This window comes from Plectropomus leopardus, chromosome 7, assembly GCF_026936395.1.
Source record: "Plectropomus leopardus strain MGB_pleo_1.0 chromosome 7, ASM2693639v1, whole genome shotgun sequence".
In the NCBI taxonomy this organism is placed as follows: Eukaryota; Metazoa; Chordata; class Actinopteri; order Perciformes; family Serranidae; genus Plectropomus; species Plectropomus leopardus.
Window position 1 is genome coordinate 29,783,847 of NC_142182.1, and position 25,246 is coordinate 29,809,092.

Genomic DNA, 25,246 nt, shown 5'->3' on the forward strand with positions numbered 1-25,246 from the left:
AACTCCTCATTATTGTGCAAAATCCAAATCGCTATCGCTGCAATTTTTTCAATAAAGGACAAAAGCGTCAAAACCTACCACGACAATTGAAGCATTGTGGTGCTAGAGAAATGCCAGAGCCTACAAATCATATTCCACACATATAAGTGGACATGCTTGTTTGTTACAAATCCCAGCAAAAATGACATCATCCTTATTTGATACATATTTTTTTCAGTTAGAATTAAATCAAATTAAAACTGCGACTCATCTCAATCGCATTGTTTACTAAAATAATGGCAATATGGTTATTTTTGCATAGACAGCCTGCAGACAGTTGCATGCATTTGAAAAGTCACTTTTTAAACTTGAGTTTATTGACAAAAATGCACTAAAATCACACATAATAACTGCTAATGGTGTTTATGATTTGTAGGTTTGTTCATCACGCCAACCTGTAATTAGGATTTTAGACCAACGAATAAAACTCTTGACTAATTTCCATCACAGAAAGCATGACTTTTTCCTTCTGTGGCATTTTTGCCTCATAATTCTTGCACATGAATTAGATCACTAATTCAAACTTATTTTTCAAATTTGATTTCCATACGCAAGTGTCCAAATGTCATTTTAGAGTTTTATACAGTGTGAAGAACATCCTTTTACATGCCAATTCTATTCCCTTCATTTTACACCCCATGTTATGTGTCCACTGATGGGAGAATGAAAGAAAAATAGTCTTTGATGCACAAAGTAGCAGAATCTTGAACTCTGATAGACATTTACATTTAGTTCATCACTGTATCATGAGGGAACATTTTGGCAGAAACAAACTGTTTACTTCTCTTTGTCTCATGGCATCTTGCCATATGAAATTGTTGCATGGTTTAAACCAATTCAAGGGAATGACAGAGAGGTAATCAAATCAGCTGCCAACAACCTTTCACCAAATCAAATGGCTCTGTTTGTATATGCCAGGAAGTATTTCATCACTTAAATGTCTCCATCAGGGAATAAAAATTAACACTGCATACACTGAGAGTTATGCATTTGCCATAATACAGGGAGTAGGTGGCCAGACAGGTTGTACCTCAGTGTAATATTATCACAGTAATTGATGAAGGTTTAAACAAGTCCACTATTAAAAAAGAAAGTACTGAATGTTATTCACATTGACTTCTCACCTCAAACTGTAAGTTTAAAGGTTGATCAGAAGGTGTGGGGACAGAAAATTGGGAACAATCAATCCCTCTGGTCCCTTGAGATGTGTCATGGCAGATTGATTACAGCTCAGGTCACATCACATCATTTTGTTTATATAGTGTAAAATCACAAATTTGCCTCAACCGGCTTTACAATATTTACAGCATAAACAGCATGTAACCTTGCAGACTTTTAATTTAGATAATGAATAACTCCCTTTTTTTTGAGGATTTCAGGACATTATAGGGGCTTTGCCAGGACCTCTGTGGGGGTCACTCTGGTGCCTTGTGTAGCCTATACCTAAAACAATCTCTAGTGTGGATCACTTTACTTTTATTGTGAATTAGAAAATGGTTGAAGGGCCACAGGGCACCCTATTGGGACCAAATTTGGCCCGCGGGCCGTAAGTTGAGTATCCCTGGTGTAGCCTATTGTTTCTTCATGCGGGGCCATCTTCAAACATGTGATGATGCATAAAGACCCGACTTTATTCCCTGACATCCCGTCGCTTTCTCTCAACTAGTCAACCAACTTCAAGGCAGGATCGCATGCTTGAATCATCCTCTCCAGCTGTCCTGACTGGGCGGGGTGAGCGCATGTGCCATCCTGGCTCCTATGGCAACCCCATAGATTAGCTCCATCAATATTCACGTTATTAGAAAGCTGGCAGGCTGATGGATCAGTGATGTCAGCGCTCTGTGGACGCCGGTGCCGGCTGCCCTGCATGCGTGTCATCACCTTGCACTGACAGAGAGCTCGGATATTTTGGGGAGGTGGAGATCATGCTTTGTCATTGAGGAGCTCAGCAGCAGCGTTTCTCCCACTCCGGCACGTCCGACGCTCAGCATGCTGCATCCTGATGCGCTCTCGTCTGCACGCCGTGGGGTTACCTGGATTTACACGCATTTCCCGTGTACCTCTTCTACATGACCGTCGGATCGAAGAGGCCACGTATTGTTGACGCATCTCAATGTTTGAACCGGGGGAGAGAGGCACGTCCCAAGTGTCACAGAAGATACAACCTGTCCTGCGGATGCGCCGTCACTGTTTTGCCTCCAGTGGCTTCCCAAGTGATTCATGATTCATCCCTGTGTTTTCACGGGCTATCCTTAGAGCGCATCTCTTCTCCTGTTTAAAAATGGAAAGATTTCAGTCCTCCATGCGCAAACGGCTGTACAGCCTGCCGCAAAACATTGGGCAAAAACCCTTCGTGGTTGACGAAGGAGACAACGGCGACAAGGACACAAAGAGGAAAAGTATTCGGCTAAAACATTTGTCCTCTCCGTCTCCTGCGAGCAGTTGCAGGAGCATCGAGGAGGCCAGGAGCGAAGACTTGGAAAGGGACGTTACTGTGAAGACCAACTTGAACGGGGACTGTCGCTTATTTAGGGGCAGCATCTCCTCCATCACCGGGCGGCATCCTCCCGGGTCAGATCCAGCGGAGCAGCGGCGCCTCATCCCGGAGGCTGGTGTCAGTGAGAGTTACCCCGGTGAGCACGGCCCCGGGGCCCAGCAGCGGGCAACGGGAGGTGTGAGTGGCGCAGCCGGGCAAGCGTCCGTGTTTGACCAGTCAAGTTTCATCAAGTTGGAGGGGACCGAGCAGATCATACCTGAGGACGACCGGCTGTACCAAGCCGGCTTCATGCACCGGCAGTTTGGGGCGATGCTCCAGCCGGGAGTCAACAAGTTCTCCCTGCGGATGCTGGGGAGTGAGAGGGCCGTGGAGCATGAGAGGGAACGAGTAAAGTCTGCTGGCTTCTGGATAATCCACCCATACAGTGATTTTAGGTAATTTGTGGGCAGAAAACCTTCATGTGCAGGCTGTGGTGTCTTACAAAAAAAAGTGCAGCAGTGATCCTGTCACACATTTGAAGCTTTTGCTAGTGTACAAACGCAGAAAAAAAGACTCATAATTTTTAATAGAATAATCATAATGGAGCATAAAATAACATTAAATATGATAAGGTCACTATAAACTGAATAGCCTATCATAGCCACACACTAATCCCCCATATAGCATGAGTGTTTTTTCTTTGATCACTGTGATGACATTATGATAACATGATAATCAGGAGCCTGTAGGACAGATCATTAGATGAATGTGCCTCAGTAATCCACCTTTCTGACAATTATCCTTTTCTAGAGACTCATTCTACTGTGCAGGCCGTTCTCACAGGGAAACATTTGATGTATGCAAAGGCTGGCATCCAAAATCCTCCTATGACAGCCAAATTATAACCCACATATGTAGAATGTAAGTCCCTCTTTTGTTTGGCCTAAGTGTGTGTGTATATGGTTTCATTCACACAAGAATAGGTTCCATAGTAGCTAATCAAAGCAACCAGTTTCCTGCACAAACATCTATAAATTAAATCTCTGCACCAGCCTAAGCCTGTCTGTAATTCCCTAATTTGCCATCCACGCTTTGCGATGCATATATGCACGCTCTATATTTCATTGCACGCCGCATGCAAACCAGCATTCTGTTCATCACCGCCATCAAGGGATTTTCATGACATTTAACCTTGAGGCTCGCTGTCATCATATTTTCACCAGCCAGTTGTACGCCGATGTGTGTCACTGCAGGTTTTTTTTCCACTCATCTGAATTACACTTTTTTTTGATCATTTAGTGAGGGCAATGGATTACAGAGAGTGCAGCAGGGGCTTGGAAATGGGGTAATCAAAATAGGGTAACATGACCATTCGAGATATTAGAAGATATTAGAAGCACACATCAGTGGAGATTATTACAGTACAATTAGTCTAATGGAGTAGAGATGGTGTGGACAGGGAGAGGACACACCACAAAACGACACACACACACAGAAAGAGAGATTGAAATGAAAAGGATGTGAGGAATCAGGACACCCAGCTGTTAACTCTGTGTATGAGGTATGAGGTGTCATGGCTTTATGGCCGGTTTGGGTCACGCTTTGAGCAGGAGGACGGTTTTGGCTTCTTAAGTTGGACATTTATCCTGCAGATCTCATTTCAAGTTACAGGTGTAAACCTTTGTGCCCTTTAAGACTATTCATGTTTTTTCGGCTTGTGAGACACTCTTGAATCCAGTCCTGCAAACAGTCAACTTCGCTTACTTCAAACACTGTATGTTTCCATGACCATTGTGTACCAGCTCAGCACAGTGTTACCTTCTCCATATATCATTTATAAACACCGTCTCTGTGTTGTTTATAGCATAAGTGACTGCTGTCTTTGATTAAAGCTGTCCATGGACGCAGCAGCAGACATACCGAACTGGCACGCTGCGCAAATATGGTTAATATGATTGCTGGTGAGCCTGAGCCACAGTACAGGTGTGTGTTAAGCCACTGAGCTGCATGCAGGCTGTTGTGCTTGAGCTGCGCTCTGGCAGCAAGAGATAAGTATCTCTAGTACAAATGTGATCCCTTTTTCAGCTGTCCTGATTGATCTAAGCTCCTTTCACCATTTTAAGCCTTTTTGTGTTCACTTTGCTTGCAACTCCACTCCCTTTGTGCTCTCATGCTCTTTAACGTGGTTGCACTCTGACCCAAATAGTGCAAGATTCCTTTGCAGACCAGCCATGGTGCAGAGACCCCACAACTGTCAGTTTTTTTTGATGGTAACAGATTATATCAGAAAGTTGTCTGATCTTTGCGGCCTGAATGCTGCGTGCACTGTCGATGAGGATGGTCTGCAGGGGCAGTAATGCACTGTCCCCTGCAGACTTTTTTTTTTTATTTTTTGGTCCAGCTGTTCCAGGGTTCTGCAGCAGGGTGACGTGTGCAGAGCAGTAATGCTAACTACTCAACATCTGGCTGATGGGAGCTGACTTCTGGAGATGACATGGATTCCCAGGAGATAACGGTGGATTTAGCTAGAGAGGGGAAGTGCAATTAGGACCAGTGTGTCACTGCAGAGGCGAACAGGCAGATGAAGAGAGGAATGCAAATGCTTTGTTTGGCAGAGAACAACAGAAAGCTGATTAGAACAAATGGCCACCGTGTCCTCTCTGGTTCCCTCGTTTTGTGATGTTCTCCTGTGATGGTTTGGTGTTAACTCTGAAATCTGGGTTTGTAGGTTGTGATCTGCCCTGGTCACATCTCTGCTGTTTCATGGACCTGTAAGTGAACCCAGAAAATATCAAGAAAACAGTTTAGCCGCCTGTTCCTCTCAGCTGGTTCTTTATGGATTTTGTTTCACAGCTAATCATGGACTCAAGTTTTGCATTACACCTGTTGACGTTTGCATTCATTACAACAAGCTCCTATAGTGTGGTTACTGTATGCTGCCCCACATACCGCTTAAGTAACCTTAAGTGGTGCAATGCATGCGCCCTCGCAGGTCTGCCCCCCTGACACCCTCCCCTACCAGCAGTTTGTGCTGGCCCTGCAGGTGTGTCAGCCTCCTGTTGGATCGATCAGTTGTTAATTAGGTCTCTGGAATGGATCGGACATGCAGTCACATCCGGGCATGCTTTCCTGTTTCACACACACACACACACACACACACACACACACTTAAGATGGTAATTGCTAAACAAACACTCTCCATGTCTTGGCTGGCCGTTTTGTGGCTGAGCTGTACATATTTGTGTTTCCTGTGAATTGGAAAGTGCTCTGATGTTGTCCTCTGTTACACATCATTGGGTGCAATGCAAATTTTGGATTTAGAAGTTTTGTTTTTAAGATGTTTGTAATGAGACATTTAAGAACTGATCGTATCAAATGTCAGGATAGTTAATAGAGCATAGGTGTAGATTTTGGGCATGCGTCATATGCCAAGACTACAGTGTTTCACGCTCAAAATTTTGTTGGCTAGGACCAGACATCTGACTTAATATGTGCCCCCCACCCTCCAGGCAGATATCAGGACTTTTTTTATATTTATCTGTTGGCAGATATTTTTTAATGAAAGCATGCATTTTAATAAAATATTTTTGCCATATTAAAAATGCAATTTAGCAACTTCACTGTAAACAACTAAACGCAGCCCCTTTTTAAATGCAATTATGGATGAAATTGAACACTCTGCTGCTGATACTTGAGGATTTAGTTAGTTGCGAAAATCAATATTTCCTCATGAGCAATTCAGATTGATTCCAATAACCCATTTTCCTCTTTGTCCCTGTGGCCAGAAGCCCAGTATTGAACTGAATTACATTTTCTTGAATCAACTCATTTCTTGCTTTGTTAATGTTTATGCTTGATTTGTTTTCATTGTTTCTCCTCATTTGAACATAAATCCACTGGATCTTGTGTTACAGTGGCAGAATGGTAGCTGCACAGAGATCAATTTCTATTTGAAGCTCCTACACATCCAGAATTGCTTTGAATATGTAGCAGATATTCAGTATTCACAGAGAAACACACACAGACTCTGGTTTTAAGAGTCTCCTGTGTGGAAGGAATAGCAGCCACTGATAAAATTGGTGGTTCTTGCAGGTTCTTTCTGCCATTTCACTCAAAGAAAACAGATTTAAAATGAATCAGTACTCTTCCTGGGGCTACAATTTTTCATTATTGGTTAATCTGCTAATTACTATTTTGATTGATTGTTTGGTCTGTAATGTACACAAAGTGTAAAAATGGCCATAATATTTTCTCCAGAGGCCCTTTAGAACAAAATACAAGTAGATTCAGTTTATCACATAGACTGTATAACTAATGGATGTAGCTACTGTGACATCAGCCATTGTTTGTGGACACTCGTTTTGAAGCCTGAAGTTCAACATTTGTTAGGCTGTTGTTTTTGGAGCCAGACGAGAACATGTTTGGGTGATCTGAACTAAATGTCAGAGTTATATCAAAATGATTCCCTCATACAGTTGTCAGGATTGTTGAAATTAGCAACAGAGACCAAAGCTGTTTTTTGTAGCGGGCTGTAAACATGTTCATTTCTGCTGTAAAGGACATTTTAACATGGTTGATGGGAATTTAGTCTGTTTTCGAGTCAGCCTCAAGTGGCCATTTAATGAACTGCATTTTTTGGCACCTCTACACTGAAGTCCAATCAATCTTCTTTTGAATGAGAAAATTGTAATGAGATTATTTTGTCTTAAGTGTAAATAGGCTAAAATTATTTCCCAGAGGCCAATATATATATAAAAACAGACCAAAAACTCAGATATATCCAATATGCTAATATGACAGAGAAGTCTTAAATCCTAATATTTAAGAAGTGGGAGACAGCAAATGTTTATATTTTTGCCCCGATCTCTTATAAAGTCAGAAAATTCATCCTCACATAAAATATTCAACTCAGTTATTCTCTCAGCGTTGTGAGGTATTGTTTGATGAGTTATCAAAAGACCTGGATGACTTTGGCCAGCTGTTACCTTCATCATGAGTTATGTATGTGGCCATGTGTTTCAGGTTCTACTGGGATCTAACCATGCTGCTGCTGATGGTGGGAAACCTCATCATCATCCCCGTGGGCATCACCTTCTTCAAGGACGAGCACACGCCACCCTGGATCGTCTTCAACGTAGTCTCCGACACCTTCTTTCTCATGGACCTCGTCCTCAATTTCCGCACGGGCATCGTCAAGGAGGACAACACAGAGATCATCCTGGACCCGCAGCAGATCAAGATCAAGTACCTGAAGACCTGGTTCGTGGTGGATTTCATCTCCTCCATACCTGTGGACTACATCTTTCTCATCGTGGAGACACGCATCAACTCGGACTTTTATAAGACAGCACGAGCCCTGAGGATCGTCCGGTTCACCAAAATCCTCAGTCTGCTGCGGCTGCTGCGACTTTCCAGACTCATTCGCTACATCCACCAGTGGGAAGAGGTAGATTCTGCAGGGACAGGCTCTTTGGATCTCTAGAAAAGACTTCACATTAACTAATAGAGATGCAACAGTTAGTCAATTACACCCCAATGGAGTGCTGCAGGAATGAGTCCTAAATCCTGGAAATGAGTTAGCAGTTTAGCACTACTGGTTCCCTCGTCTTGAAGTCAGTGTTTTTTTTTTAAATAGCTTTATGGTTAGATGTCTGAAATATGGTCTGTGGTTAACACAAGCTGAGGAGACTACGAAAGTACATCAGAAAATACCCTATTCGCAAACTCTGAAGCTTTTAAGCGTCTTAAAACAGCCTTGAACAAAACGTGTAAGTATCATAAGCGTTTGACACATGACCTTTTTTTCTGCCATAAACAAAATCCAATGGAAAAATCCCATAGGCTTTTTGACCAGGGAACCAGGGCGACGCTAACTTCTTCATCGGCCTACAGAAAAACGCCATCTATTAATCTGTAGCAATTTTGATAATAATTTTAGCCACTTTATAAGAAGAAATGTCCCAAACGCTCTGCTTATAGCATTTTTAAACAGTGTTTTTGACAATAGTAAAGTAAATAGCTTTAGGTTTTAACTGCTCTTTTTGTAAAACAAGCAATTTAACACCACCTTGCTCTGAGATTATGAGCATTTCTTACAGATTTCTGTCATTTCAACAAACAGATTATAACGTTTTGAAAATCATCATCACAACATGCTGAGATCTCCTTCATATCTATTAACCTGTCTGAATTACTACCCTATTCTTCTTTCAAGGAAAATGCATGATACCCATCGCAAAAAACAAAGAGAGTTCATCTATTGATTCCCCTCAGAGACTTGCGCACAAACAACTGACCTAATAACAGATATTTTCCTGCATTATCTTATTTCTATAATTCCAACTGAGGCTGCACTCCCCATAGGCCATTAATGTTGCTTGCAGATGGTTACACAACACTGGAACAGCCTCTGGTGGTCTATAGAAGATTAAGAACAGTATGGTCTGGTATAGGACCCTGTGCCTGTCAGCCCACAAGGCACCTATTATATTTTTCAAATCCTCTGATTGCATGAGAGAATTGATTTTTCATAGATTTATGTGCAGAGAGACATGTGTTTAGTTGTTTCAGTTATATTAATGCTGATAATCTGTGTCACAGGTTTTCCATATGACTTATGACCTGGCCAGCGCCATGGTGCGCATCATGAACCTGATTGGTATGATGCTGCTGCTGTGTCACTGGGATGGCTGTCTGCAGTTCCTGGTTCCCATGCTGCAAGACTTCCCTCCTGACTGCTGGGTCACCAGAAACAAGATGGTGGTAAGTGGTCAGAGTAGTTTTAACACTGAGTGATGCATGAACACAATCTTTTCCAACAGTTTTGGTTGTTTCGTGAGAGATTTTCTGTATTTTTTGTTGTTTCTGTGCTCCTCTGGCTTGATTGAAGTCGTCAGGTGTGGAAATATATCACACACTGCTATCCACCAATCAGGAGTTAGCAACATTTGCATTGAAAGCTGATCACAGTTGCGGGGTTGTTTAGTCACTGTCAATCAAATTAGATCAAATCAGGGTCATGTGATGGCGCGAAGGAAGATGGCTGCTCAGTGTGGAAGCTCCTGCACCATCGCCATTTATTTTCCCTTATTTTGTTGATACCCATCATTCTGTTTTTTTATTTACAAGTCACAGTCCCAACATTCATTGCACCTACAAGAAAAATGCAGAATTACGGGAAAAAATAAGCCCAAGAGCAAATAAGGAAGGCCGTGCAAGCCTCCTGAAATGAACCAACATCTAATGCTGCGATTTTTGAACTCTTGCAAATGAGATCAAATCAAACCCACACAGTCCTGATGAAGCACAATAGTTGAGTATTTGAATGTTTAACACTAAATATTTTGCAAAGAGAACCTATTACACTCATTTTCAGGTTCATACTTGTATTTTGGGTTTCTAAAAGAACTCGTTTACATGCTTTAATGTTCAAAAACACCACTATCCTCATAATATCTGTACTGGAGCACCTGTATTCACCCTCTGTCTGAGACGCTCCATTTTAGCGCCTGTCTCTTTAAGTCCCTCTCCCAAAAAAGTCCAGTCTGCTTTTATTGGTCAGCGTTTCCAGGACTTCTGCATCTGCACTCTCCGCTGTTGATATGGCATCTCTTGGCCATCACTTCAGAGGGGGAATGACTGTAATGAAGAATAGCAGCACTTCTTACTGTAAAAAAAATCACCAATAAAAACAAAAAACCATAGACTGTATAAACAGAGGAGCTTGTTTCCGTGACATCACCCACTGGTTTGTGGACCCCCGTTTTGAAGCCTCAAGTATGGAATTTTTGGTTGTTTGCACCTTTGTTTTCTGGAGCCAGAAGTAACCATATTCGGACATGAGGTTAGCGCTGTGTAGGAGTGAAGGGTGGATCTGACTGAGAAGCCGAGGACACCATTCGCAGACAGCCTGTCACTCAAAGCAGCCCCTCTCTTAAATATGCATAACTTTAAACCTCAATAAACTGTAAATGGGTGAGTTATATAAAAATTCACCCCCTGTAAAGTTGTCATGAATGTTGAAATTAGCTGTAGAGACCTATTCCAGTTTTTGTTTATTTAGGCTGTAAAGTTGGGCATTTTAACATGTGGGTCCGTGGGGATTTACTCTGTTTTGTGGAGCCAGCCTCAAGTGGTCATTTAAAGAACTGGAGTTTCTGACACTTCAGAGTTGGCCTCATTTTCCAGCCCCGGAGGCTGTTGCTTGTTCTAAACACAACCGTTCATGTTTTAGCAGGAATATGACCTGAAAGTAATCACATCAGCAACCGATATGATATGTTTCCCTGATGTTAAAATGTAGCTACATGTAACAGTGTATGTAATGTGAACACTTGTAGTATTGAGCCTGAAGCAGCCTCCTTATAAAGAAATATGTCACAAGCCTATGTCAGCTTGTCTCGAAAGTAGGAATAAAACGTTGGACCCAGAGTATTCACAAGTTTGAAGCCTGAGGTTTTTCCTCACAGGGATTACCTTTACTTCACTATTTGAAACTATGGCCACATTTAGAATGAACATCTGACACTGTGTCATTTTGACAGAAAATAAGAAAAAGCATAATAGGCCCCCTTTAAAAATTTCAAACTTAAATTTGTTTATTCACACAATTTAGGATATTTAATGTCATAGAGAAATACTTACATTTTGAAACCCATTTTGGGGGCTTTAAAACCAAAAAAAAGATCATATTAAGAGCTGCAAAAATGTGATTAATAGATTAGCTGATTTACAGAAAATGTATTGGCAACTATTTTACTAAGTAACTCATCGTTTTAGTAATTTTTTAAACAAATACTATGCCAAATATTCCCTGGTTTCTCCCTCTTAAATGTGAGAATCTTTTCTTTGTTGTAATTCTTTCTTTGATTTTAGACTGTTGGTCATAAAAAAAAATAAAGTTTAAATGAATCACCTTGTTGTGGCTGTGGAAAATGATAACATATTTTTCATATTCATATTCGAGTGTTTATTGTTGAAATTGATTAATTTTTGGTTTAAATACAAAATGAAGTAAGAGATATACTGGTGACTAAAATAGACTAACAGCTAAGAATAAAGCAGGACAGCATGTTTTAAGGTGTTTTAAGGTGATGTTTTCTGACAGTCATTAGGTGGGCATTTCAAAACCAACAAAACTGGAAAAAAAGGCATCATCTGCATTCTTGATCTTAAACTTTGAATCGTCTCACAAAATGTGCCGAAGCATTAATGTTGTGGTGATAAACTTTCTCTGTCCTCCTCTTCATCTCTTACAGAACGACACTTGGGGTCAGCAATACTCCTACGCCCTGTTCAAGGCCATGAGTCACATGCTGTGCATCGGGTACGGCCTGTACCCCCCCATCGGCATGGCTGACGTGTGGCTCACCATCCTCAGCATGATCGTGGGCGCTACCTGCTTTGCCATGTTTGTGGGGCATGCTACTGCACTCATTCAGTCTCTGGACTCCTCCAGGAGGCAGTACCAAGAAAAGGTGGGCGTTTGTTCTCTGCGTGGCTGAAATTTGTCAACAAATTTTCTTCCTTTGAGTCTTGAAATCAGTGATGGAAATATTGCACTAAAGTACACTTTTGAGATATGTTACTGGAGTATTTCCATTTAATTCTCCTTTTTATTTCTACTCCAATACATTATTTAACAGCATACATTTTTATACAATACAAGGTGCTGAATGATATGCAAAAAAATTGAAATTGTGATTATTTTGACAGATATTGCGACTGTGACATGAGTTGTGATTTAGATGGAAATGGTCACTTTTGCATTTCATTTTCACTAAAAAATTCAAAAGGTGGAGATGTGATTTTAGCAGCCATCCATACCAAACCAGCATCGTCCCTTACGTGATTGTGGAATATGATTTGTAGACTCTGGCATCTCTCTTGCACCACAATGCGAGATTATCTTTATCAAAAAAAGGCTCCTGTGATGTGCATGTATTTCTATTTAAAAAATATTCAGTTTTATTGTGCAGGCCTATACAAAACATTTAATCAGTCTATATAATCTGATGCATTATTACAGATTAAACTACCCATCAGAAATCCAATAATATAATGCATAATAATATAACACTCATGATGGCTGTTTTTCTGCATAATTAGTACTTAAACTTTAAACAATTTAAGTGCAATTTACTAATACTTATGCACTTTTACTTGAATGTGGTACTTTTACTTGTAAGCAAATTTTAAATATTTTCTATTGCTGTGTTGCTGCTTTCATGTAAAGCTCCAGTGTACAGGATTTAGGAGCAGAATGTTATATTATATTCATAACTATGTGTATAATCACCTGAAAATAAGAATCTTTTTGTTTTTGTAACCTTTGAGTTAATCATTTATATCTACATAGGGAGCGGGTCCTTGTCTACGCAGTCTGCCATGTTGTACCTCCATGTTTCTACAGTGGCCCAGAGTGGACAAATCAAACACTGGCTCTAGACAGGGACATGTCTGTTTAATGCGTCGGTTCTCCTACACACTTGGCACGTGGGAGAAGTTTCAGTTCTGTAACCTAACAGCTAGATGCTACTAAATCCTACACACTAGGCCTTAAAATAAAGCATCTGTACTCCATGGATTATCAGAATGCAGTTTGAATGATGATGATGATACATGATATTGTGACAAATTCACCCACCTATCATAAATCTTTAGGCATTTAAGTGAGAAAATGCCCCATAAAAGGAGAATATAAATAGATGAGAATAGATGGAGCAGCATGTAAGTGTAGATTTGTTGTAGAGTTGTTGTAAAGAGAGACATGGTTGACAGGTTAGAGCAAGTTAATAACAGCAAAACAACAACTCCCATACAGTAGATTGGGAGTACAGAGCAGTCATGGTGCTCTGCTGCTAGAGTACACGGCTGAAGGACACAGTAGTTAATGTTATTAGCTGCAGCCTGCAGAGCGCGACTGTATTTGTCAGATGGGACAGAGGCACAGCATCGCTCTGTGGGCAGGTTTCACAGATGGCCTGACAGTTGACTGTTAACATAATGAGACACATTATAGTCCACCTCTGAGCCAACACATCAATCACGTTAATATATTCGTTTTGACATGACTTTGCATTTTCTCTTGCAGTTACATTACAGTTATACAAATGTCTGTGGCTGCCGTTGAATATATAAACTTTGAATGATTTTATAATTGCAATAATTGTGTTGTTGTTGTTGTTGTTGTTGTTGTTACAGTATAAGCAGGTGGAGCAATACATGTCTTTCCACAAGCTCCCTGCTGACATGCGGCAGAGGATCCACGACTACTACGAACACCGTTACCAGGGAAAGATGTTTGATGAGGAGAGCATCTTGGAGGAGCTAAATGAGCCGCTGCGAGAGGTCAGCAGTCATGTTGTTGTTGTGATAGTAAAACAGCTGAGTCATTAAAATGTTGCCCTCACTGTAAAAAAAAAGTATGCAACATTTTACTTTAAAATTGCTTTGCTTTAGAATTTACAAGCAATATAAAAACATAAATAAAGGGTTTGTGACACACTGTAATGTTTTACACAGATATTAATCTTTATTTATTCATTTGTCAATAACCAAAAGTACTGCTGTTAATGCCCATGAGTGGAAACTGACAATGGACGGCAATATAGTAAAACACAGTTTTTATGGGAGACATAGGATAATTTATAATTGTTGAAAAAACAATGTGCATTAATGTTAACTTCAAAATGTCCTTGTATCTGCTTAAAACTACATTATCTTGTGTTAAAAAGCAGTATTTTACTTTAATGCTAAATAGAAGCATTAAAGTAAAGTGTGACCAGAAATGTTTTCCATGTATTTTATTTTATACGGTTCTCAGATTTAATGAAGTGGGCATCCTTTTTCTAAATGGTTTGCAGTTAATTATTTGTGCAATCTAATATGCCTCTCTTACTTTGCACGATAATGTTAATAGTGGTGTAATCTGATTAGTAATGGCCTGAGACTTTATGAGGACAGAAAACCTCATTAACGGAGCACTAAGCCGTTAACCGCCCTGCTTTTATAATGATTGAAATGTACACATGTAGTGACACTGATGTTTGTGTTGTGAAGGCTTTAATCTAAAACACCTTCTTTCTTTTGTTTTTTTTGCATCTCTTGCAGGAGATCATCAACTTTAACTGTCGTAAACTGGTGGCCTCCATGCCGCTGTTTGCCAATGCCGATCCCAACTTTGTCACCTCCATGCTCACCAAACTGCGCTTCGAAGTCTTCCAGCCGGGCGATTACATCATCAGAGAGGGAACCATCGGCAAGAAGATGTACTTCATCCAGCACGGCGTCGTCAGCGTCATCACCAAGAACAGCAATGACACCAAACTGTCCGATGGCTCTTATTTTGGAGGTAATGTCTGCACGCAAGCTGCTGTGTGGACTGCATGCTAATATCACTGACACTGAGTCAGTTTGAATGTATGTGAAGGAGTGCTGATGGTATGATTTGTTTTGATTTATTTGGCTCTGGCACTCAGCAGATTAACTTCCCTGACTATTACAGCTGGGAAAAATTGTCCACATCATCTCCTTAAAAGGGCTCGAGACTAAGAGGAGCAAAGCTTTGTGATCTTTGATTCCATCTGCGGGGGTTTTCCCTCTTTTGTTAAGGCCATATTTAAAGCTGAAGTCCAGAACTTTCAATTTGCTGTCACCCTCGTTTCATTGTCTCGTTGTCGGTTTCTGGCTGTGCAGAAAAGTAGAAACCATCAAATGTGTCAGCTCAGGAATATGAAGATATAATTTGCTATTATTTCTAACTATATTCTAATGTTTATCCATACTCCAGTGAAGATTTCTGACACAAGGATGATGTGGTTATCACTAAAAAATGATATGTTTTGGCTTAAAGCTACTCAGCAAAACACACACACACAGATGTGAAAATGGTAAATGAGGACAGGAAATGTGTGTTTAAAAGAGAGAAAGAGGGTGTGAGTCTGTGTGTGTGTTTCTGTCTATATCCTCAATATGTCTGTCCTGAAAAATATGTCTACTTTTTTTTTTAATGGCGCATTATTTTATTTTCTGATCTGGCACGACAGATGAGGTCAGGACAAACTGTAAGCTGCAGAAATTGCATTAAGTGCTCCATCTGTGGGGTTCAGAGGCATCGCTCTTTTCGTGTTTTTGCATCTCACACTAATAATACTATTTTTGCCTCTCCTTTTGTGAATGGATCAAAAAATATATAAATGTTGTTTCTTATGTGTCATCACATAACACTTCATATTAATTACCTGTTGTTTTTTTTTTAAAAAAAACCTTGATGGTAATCTGATTTGCACTCAGCAGGATGTGTTTTAATAAAAAAATATAACAAATACTTCCATTTTTTCTGCTTTCTTCTCTTCAGAAATTTGCCTGCTGACCCGAGGCAGGAGGACAGCCAGCGTGCGAGCAGATAACTACTGTCGGCTGTACTCTCTGTCGGTGGACAACTTCAACGAGGTGCTGGAGGAGTATCCCATGATGAGGAGGGCCTTTGAGACTGTGGCGCTCGACCGCCTGGACCGCATCGGTAAGTCCTTAACCATAAAAAAAAACCCACATATAGGAGCTTGTTTAATGTGTTGCAGTGAAATATTATCCATATTTTAAGTGTTGGTATTACATTTACAATTGTGTCTGTTCTTCATATATAATGTTTAATATAACATTAATAATAATAATGGCTATTATAGTTCGTGATGGCGGGGACATTGGCTGATGGAGCATCACATCATGAGAAGTGCACATTTAAACACAGAATCCAACAAAGCCGTTGCAACAGTTTATTAATTGCGGTCAGGGATGATTTGATTGAACTGCTGCTGTTTTTTTTTCTTTCAGTACACAAAAATGAAATATTACTAATCAGAACAGTTGGGTTAAACAAAGGATTAAATATGATCGGTGAAATAAATCAGGTCATTGTTATTCTCACATCATTAATGCGGCCATAATCTTTGCATTAAGGAATTTACCATGAATTTACCATGAATACCAAACAATTGAACACATTCAAACAAATCTGTGATCTATTAAGCACGTCAGATACGGATATAAATATGAAAAGCCCATATTTTAACTCACATATAATCTATTGTGTTCTGCACTCTGCAATGGTTTGAAGGACTAACAGGACCAAAAGGTGGAGTTTTTATAATTTCTTTTCCTGGTTTTATCGGCTGTGATATAGTGAATTTTGAAATTTCTACAGAACTTTTTTTTTTTTTGCTGTTTTATTATTTGCCCTTACACTCTTAGTCATTATTTCCACATTTCTGATGATTATTTATCAAAAAATCTCATTGTGTGAATATTTTGTGCTAAAAGACATCCCTATGATATCATTGCAAATTGATATCAAGGTATCTGATCAAAAATACTGCCATGTTTGATTTTCTCCTTATCACTCAGCCTGAGTTCAAGAATCATACTTTTATTGCATCACAGACAGAACACTATTTTTTTGTTAGTGAAGAGCCTTTTTAGTGGAAAAACAAACAATTTTGAAAAGCAAAAGTGTTCTACTATTTTAAATGGCATCAGATCTTTTGACATAAAATATGTCAATGCTTGTTCAGGATCTTTCACAGTTTTTGAGGTTGGTGTGTTTGAATCCTGTTTCCTGACACGATATTCACAATTATCCTGATCATGGAAATTTACCAGCATCAACTTATTGTGATTTTTATCTCGATGCAGAATAAAATCATAAATTATCCAATCCCCTAGAGTCACACCATTTTCCAACTGTTTTGAAAAACATGATTTATATATTTATATTCCAGTGGCTCTCAAACATTTTATTCCCCTTTAGGGGAAGAAAAAATTCAGAGGAATCTGCTCTATAGGACTATGAGATGCAGCATTTATTTATGAAACTGAAACTTACATGGTATATTTACTACTACTTTACCACATTACTGCTAATTCCTCCTCTGCTCCAATCATCAACAGCTGTCTGCTCTGAGCACAGCCACAGCTCTCTCTCTCTCTCTCTCTCTCTCTCTCTCTCTCTGTCTCTCTCTCTGTCTCTGTCTCTCTCTGTCTCTGTCTCTCTCTGTCTCTCTCTCTCTCTGTGAGTTCAGTGGGGTCGGGGGGAGGAAAAACGAATCCCTCTGCATGTTCTGCAGCATTTGTACTCTGCTGGAAAGCATCTCCCGTTCTTGATTTTGTCCTTGTCAAATATCTGTCCATTCTGTAAACCTACAGACTAACTGTAAATGAACACTGTTGCTACTGTGACAGCACAATTTGTTTACTCAAAATATTACATTAACATCGCATTTTACCCCAGTCAGCAACAGCCCACCTGCCAGTTTAAGAAATGCTGATGTAGACAAACTGTTTTCAAAGTGTTCTTATTGAGTTTATTCTTTACAAGGGACAGAGGATTAATAAACCCTTTTTTCTGGAGGAGGAGATGTCTGAGCTGTGTGCGTAGAATAACATTTCAAAGTTTCTGCTTTGTATAAGATCCCACACTGACGTCAATGTTTCAGCCACATGTATTGCAGCATAACACCACACATAGGAACTCAACATGGTTGTGGTTCGGTTGCTGATTTATGGAAATCTTCTGTAAAGAAATAGCACGGCCTTATTTGCATTTTCTTAACAGGAAAGAGGAACTCTGTTCTTCAGAATAAAGTCCAGCATCACCAAAGTTCTGGCACACTAAACTTCCAAGAGAGCGAGATCATCCAAAGAATAGTGCAGCATGACCGAGACATGGCCCAGTGCACGCAGCTGATCCAGACCAGCCCACAGCCTCCCCCCGCACCCCCATCACCCACCCCGGTCATCTGGGCCCCGCTGGTTCAGGCCCCGCTCCAGGCTGCTGCTGCCACCACCCCACTTGCTCTGGCCTTAGCCCACCACTCCCAGCTGCCACCCATCCTCTTCCACCATCCTCTGACACCAGGGCCCCTGAAGGACCCCATCAGCCATCCAAAGAGAGTCTATTTGGGAGCGAACACATCCAGTAGCTGTGGCTCAGGGCCAGGTTCTCCTGCCAGCTCCATTAAAGTCAAATCTGGGATTGAGACCTCCACACCGGCGTCCCTCAGGGCGCAGCAACTCATCGCTGGATCTGTGTCACCCTCACTGACGTCCCAGCCCGTCTTCACCAGCAGCCTGCAGCCTCTGGCCCCTCTGCCCTCACACCACCTCCCGCACCACCCTCCCCACTCGGGCATGGCCTCAGTCTTCCCCATCAGCCAGGCCACCGTCTCCTACACCTGCTCCGCTCAGCTCCACCCTCAGCCCTTCCACGGTGCTATGACCACCCCACCACACACTATAGGTTTACTCCAGCAGGGGGCGCCCGGGAGGCTAGCCGGGAGATTCCCAGCCCCCTCTGCCTCCGCCATAAGCCCTCTGATCTCCAGCTCAGTCGGCCCCATACTAAGCCAGCTGCAGCAGACCTCTCACGCCACCGTGCAGCAGATGGGGTTCAGTCATGACAGAGCAGGCAGGACATCCAGTGGTCTGAACCTCCCACATTTTCCCTTCATCACCAGCACTCCGTCCTCCAGTGGATTTATTCAGCCAGGGTCTGCAGTCGGAGCCGGGGCCACAGCCTCACTGGCGCAGCAAAGCTTTGCAGGTCTCCAGTCTGTTTTCCTCCCCCAGGTTCTCCCCGAGCACTCGGCCCTCGCCTCCCTGGCACAGTATGGCTCCGCCGAGGCCTCGCCCTGCTACACGCCTCCAGTCCATAGTCCCAGCATACAGAGTCCTGTGAAGGGAAGGACATTTTACCACAGTGAGCTCCCCAGCACTGTGGCCTCTCGCAGCCCTCTCACCCCTCAGACCTCATGCCCTGCCAGGGTGGCCTGTACCCTCAAAGAGAGGGCCGAGTCCTCGGTGGATCTCTTTACCCAGGAAATAAAGACTATCTCAGGCTCTCACAGCTCTATACACCAGGAAAGGCCTTTGGCCATGAGCGGCTTCTCAGAAGGGGCAGCAAGGGCATCCAGCCCCTTCTCCTCCCAATTGGCTGTCAGTAAACCCTACAGCCCGATCCCGGGTCAAGTTGCTCCAATCAGCCGGACACATTCAGGTCCCGAACCTCAGAACCAGTCTGTTGGTGTTCACTCTCCCCATGCTAGGTCCCCCGCTAAGATGCTAGAGACCGAACACAAACAGTCCAAACTTCCATCCAACTTGTGAGGTTCAGACACACCCTCCTTTAATGCCTGAACAAACAGGACATCACCTCCTTCTTTGGCATTGTTTCAACCACGACTTTGTCAAATTTTACAGCAGGAGGGTGTGTTATTCTAATCAGATTGGAGATCGGTGGTTTCGTTTTTAATCAGACTGAATGGATCAGGATAATAATGGACAATGATGGATATTTTTTTCTACAGGATATTGAGTCTTTGAATATAGTAATAAAATCCGAAACCTATTGATGGGTATATATAGCACCTCATGAAAATATCAATTGTTCTATGTATTGTATTATAACCACACTCTGTGATTTGTTCTAAGTATTTTGTTTTGTCCAGGCAATTTGTGTAACCTTTTAGCCTCACATGTTTAGTTGGAAATATGTCCACAACTGTTATCCAGTTATGATTGAAACCAAAAATGACTGTCCTTTTTTTATGTCCTTTCCCGCCACTGAGTGTGTCGTTTGAATGCAAGATTTACCCCCTAAGAGATTCGAGGAGAGACTGACTGTGCACTTTGCTCGTTTCAGAGATCACCTAATGGTTTGATGATGGCATGTCTTCCAAGATAACGTTTCAGCAATATTGCACACCCAAATGGGTCACACAAATCAGATCACAGAGTAATGAATGTAATGTGATGTTTGTCTGTCTGAGTGGAATTAATTTCTGAATGTGTTGAACTCGAGGGCCATGATGGTTTTCTGGAGAGTGTAACCAGTTTCAGAGATACATCTCCACAACTGCTGCAGCGTGTGGCGAGACGAGCCACTGATGCCAACTCATTTGACAATACCTTTGGTACAGAACATTTGTTTGTGTGCCATCAGCATAGTATGCAATAATCTGTGTTTTTCTATGGGTATACAAAGGTACTGTGAATTGAAACACTCGAGTCAATGAGTGAGATTCTGTTTTTAGTTCAAGATTAAAGGTTCGGTGTGCAGGATTTAGCGGTATGTAATGGCAGAAATGGAATATAAAAGTTTGTTTTCTTTAGTGTATAATCAACCAAAATAAGAATTGTGTTTTCGTTACTTCAGAATGAGGCATTTATATCTACATAGAGAGCCGGTCATGGTTCACGGAGACGGCCATGTTGGATCGCCACGTTATTACAGTGGCCCAGAACAGAAAGACCAAAAACTGGCTTTAGATAGGGCCATTCGCCAAACAGTGTTGGAAAAACATCAATTTTTCGGGTTGCTGTAACAGTGTTAATCACTGGGTCTGTTTGTTTTGGAGAGGCCTCTAAATAAAAGAGGCCTCTGCAGATAATTCAGCTAGCAGCAAAAACCTCCCTAACGTCTGAATCTTAACTTTTCAGAGAAAAAAAGGTGAGTACAAAAAAGCTGGTGCTGGGCTAGAGCCCAACTGCGAAGAGCCAAAAAATGTATGGAAAACAGTGAGGTTGTTTTTTTTCAGTCCATTTGTTTTTTTTTTTTGCTCTTTTTTTACAACACAAGACAAATATATACAGAGCAAGTCAAGGAATAGACACACAACGACAAAAGAGGGACTTTAGCCACAGTGGTGATAATGACAGGATCAAATACAAAAAATCAGAATAGAAGTATCATTGTAGTGAAAATCAAGAGAGAAGGGGGATTTTATATGAAAAGGTAACAAAAGCAAAAAGGAGAAACAGTCAGACTTAAATATAGATGTATACAGTGTTACAGTTTTACTATTAAAATTTCCCATATATCTCTGTGACTTGAAGTAGCTGCATAGTAATATATGAATACAGAGAAAAAGAGGAAGAGGAAAAGAGCTCTGTGGATCATTTGACTCCTTATAAAAACCTCCTGAACATCTGGATCTTAACTTATCAGAGAGAAAAAGATGAGAACACAATAGCAGGTGCTGGACGGTTTATGACATAAAACTGCTTTTTTTTCATGTTTTACCAGTTTTAGTTAATTGGTCTGTTTGTTTTGGAAAGGAAGAGACCTCTGCAGATAATTCTGCTCTTTATAAAAAAAAACCTAAACAATGAACACTGAAGAAATTCTAACTAGGAGTTCACAAACAGAAGAGGTTTCAACTGGTTGTAATGCGCAATCATCACCACTAGATGTCCCTAAATCCTACACACTGCTCCTTTAAAGCCAAGGGACTTAAATGGAATAAAAGCAATTGTGGATAATCAAACATCCTGAAACCAGCAATGCACTAAGACTGATCTGAATGTTTCTTGCACCAGTCAAAGGGCTAAAAGCAGTTACTTGGACACATGGTTAACAAGAAACCCCGATGGGTCATATTGCTGCATACTTTACCTCTTTCATTTTACATTATTTGATTGTAAGATTTGACATCCGTTGTTGAACAATTGCTGCTTTGTGATGCTATGCTGAATCAATAACACGTGTATCACTGACTGCTTTTTTTTTTTTTTTACAACCTTAAATCTTCCTACTTGTTAATAAGTTCATGTGTTTAAATGATAACTTCTCTCTCTGTGGACCTGTGGCTGGCGAGGACCTGTGAGCAGGTCAACCCATCGGAGGATCCTGTCCAGTGGCTTTTGCTGCCTGGTTACTGAATCTGAGGTTTGCTGTGACTCTGGCCCGCCCAAGGGGAGGAGAGATACTATCAGTCACTAGCCAGTCACTGCCAGTGGGCTCGATCAATCCCTCATTACTATTCTCCTCCAACCCCCGCACCACCACACCACCTGCCAGAGGCATCAGCTCGGGTTAAGTGTAAGGTTACTTTGAGTGCAGTCAACTTAAAGGTGCGCGCAGGAGAGGAGGTGTCAGTCACTCATCTATTTATATATTTATTTCTCATTTTGCTGCCTTTTAACCGACAAATCTGAGAATTCCACCACCTATGTATGTTAGGCATATTTTATTTTAGCTACTGAATTCAGTGCAATAAAACAACATATGGTGAACAGCACTTGTCCTAGCTGTTGATTTTTCTTTTTTTTCAAGAGCAGAGTGTGGCATGTGATGTGAATCTGATAAAACGCTGGTGAAGTTTCAGACTTTAAGCCGGATTATGAATCGAGAACTGTGTGGTGTTGTTCGGTGCCAACATTCAAAATAGCCAGGATTGTAATCTGTGAGATACTCGACTCAACAGTACAAAGAAATTTATCTTCTGTGTTTATGGAGTTGATAACTGCTAGATTAGTAAATATAGATATGTAACTCAGTGCTGCTGCTGCTTCAAAGTTTGATTGAAATAAGATTCAGGTTGTTTCAGGATTTGTGTTTTTCATATGTCAATCTGGACATAGGGTGGACCGACTTGATGTTCTTTGTCGTGTAACAGCACCACTAGATATGATAGTTTTTTGAAGATTATTATATAATAGTCTGACAGAGCATTTACATTTTCTTCTTCTATAAACTTCTACACTACAATTCAGAGGAAACTAGAAGGGCACTTAGAGAGCGTAGAGCGTAGTAAAACCTATAGTCCAGTCCTCTATGCTATGCAAATCTGAAAGCCGACCCACTGTATATCTTGATACATTTCCAAAACTATTAGAATTATGTCAAAATATAGTTGTGACTATAGCTTCGGCCTCATCATCTGAGCTGTGCTTTTATTACATACTAACATTTTCATATTTGTGATAACCACAAAACAAAACTTGATTACCACGCACACTCAACAAAAAAAATGTAACACTTGTTTTTTTCTCCCATTTTTCACAGGTTTAAGTTGAAGATGTAAGACTTTTTATGCACTCAATAGATACATTTCTCTCAAATTTAGGTTGCAAATTTGTTAAAATACATGTAAGTCACTTCTCTTATTCCAAGATAACCCATCCACATCACAGGTGTGGCATATCAAGATGCTGATTAAACAGCATGATTAGCACACAGGTGTGCCTTGGGATGGCCACAATGGGCAGTTTAATCACACAATACATAACCAACGGATGACAGTGCCACTGGCATTTCACACAAAACAGAGACCACGTGTAACCACACCAGCCCAACACCTCCATATTTTGCATCTTCACCTGCAAGATCGTCTGAGACCAGCCTCTCAAACAGCTCATGCAATAGTTGGGTTTCCAGGTTCATTTTCCAGTTCCTACCAATATCCAGCACCCTGATCAACAGGCATGAGGTAAATGGTGGTTACACTAGATACTGATTCTTTATGAGCATCTGACCAAAAAATGCATTTCTGTAGTGATAGTCATATGAAATCCCAATAAGTGTCTTCTATTGTCACCATCCCAAGACACACCTGTGAAGTAATCGTGCTGTTTAAGCAGCAGCTTGTTATAGCACACCTGTCAGGTGGATGGATCATCTTAAAAAAGGACAAGTGCTGGATTTTAACAAATGTGCAATCAAAATGTGAAAGAAATAAGTCTTTATATGCATATTTTTTTTAAACTCATACTTGTGAAAAATGGGAGCAAAGACAAAAGCAAATCAGCAAGTCACACCAAACTGATGATTACTGTGAATAGATATAAAACTGTGTTGATCCCATAATGAAATTCACAGCAACCTGGCAGTAAACATGTATAACGCTGTCTTTACCAGCTGCAATATTAGTGGGATAAACACATGAATTTATCAGTAATCATAGTACACATTATTCTAAAGCAGCCCATTCTGCATACCTTTTATATATTTTGATGCTAATACTTGTACTTTATACTTTTACTTAAGTTAAGCAGAGTATTTCTACACTGTGGTATTGCTACTTTTGATTAAGTGAATGGTACAAGTACTTTTTACACCACTGTAGTCTGATGTAGTTTTTTCTGTTGAGGTATCTGTCCCTTGCTTCCTCACAAACATTCTCTGTTGGCATGACGGCCTGACACACATAGCCGACAGTCGACCGTTGGTCGATGTCAGGGAGTCGAGTGTTTGTTGTCCTTGTTTTGTCATGTACAGTTGCACCTTGTTAGCGTTTTTGGGTAGGCCATTTCAACATGTTGAATCAGTCTAAGTGACAGTGGAGCCTGTCGGCGAATCAAATCACTCTGATTGGCAGTTCAGCTCAGTGCATGAGAGGAATTACAGAAGTGAGGAAAGTAAAGAAGCAACTGAAGCAAAGCAGGCATGAGATCAAAACAAACTTGCTATATTTGGTAATTTATTTATTATTTTAGCCATTGAGCTTCTTAGCAAAAACGGTTTGCAATTGCTGGTGTTACTGTTCATGGGCACATGGTAAATATCATTTGTTCTTTCAACATCAGGTTGTGTTCCCTATGAGTTCTTGTCTAACAAGCGTCTTGACTCCATCCTGTAGGTCTTCATGTTTACCTTTTTGAATGATGATTTCAGACAACCACCACCTGCTGGTATGGAGAGTTATTTCCTCTCTCATCAGCACAGAATCTATGTGCCCATCGGTTGTAGTCTTTGCAGTGTGATTAAGTGCAACTTTCTGACTGACACACAGGTGAGGCCACAACAGTTCTTTGACGTCGGTTTGATGTGTCTGAGCCTTAACGTTAATGATCATAAAAGAGAATTTTCTTATTTGAATTCTAAGCAAATAAATACTGAATAAAAGAAACCTTTCTCAGTTTGGTGTGACAGTAATTATGAGAGGAAAACAAACACAG

At 40.9% G+C, this 25,246-nt stretch overlaps 1 protein-coding gene across 1 annotated transcript; it reads left to right on the forward strand.

Annotated features, from left to right (window-relative positions):
- Positions 1-1,480: 1,480 nt before the first annotated feature.
- Positions 1,481-21,473, forward strand: LOC121950426 (potassium/sodium hyperpolarization-activated cyclic nucleotide-gated channel 2-like). The gene is made up of 8 exons (XM_042496421.2): positions 1,481-2,970; positions 7,538-7,961; positions 9,116-9,277; positions 11,773-11,991; positions 13,718-13,864; positions 14,627-14,867; positions 15,873-16,037; positions 18,126-21,473. Exons 1-8 carry the CDS (start codon positions 2,321-2,323, stop codon positions 19,673-19,675), a joined length of 3,558 nt encoding a protein of 1,185 aa, XP_042352355.1. The 5' UTR covers positions 1,481-2,320; the 3' UTR covers positions 19,676-21,473.
- The last annotated feature ends 3,773 nt before the right edge of the window (positions 21,474-25,246 follow it).

Coding starts and splice junctions, on each gene's coding strand:
- LOC121950426 (XM_042496421.2), top strand. CDS start 2,321: ATGGAAAGATTTCAGTCCTCCATGCGCAAACGGCTGTACAGCCTGCCG. Junction 2,971..7,537: donor CACCCATACAGTGATTTTAG/GTAATTTGTGGG, acceptor CATGTGTTTCAG/GTTCTACTGGGATCTAACCA. Junction 7,962..9,115: donor ACATCCACCAGTGGGAAGAG/GTAGATTCTGCA, acceptor TCTGTGTCACAG/GTTTTCCATATGACTTATGA.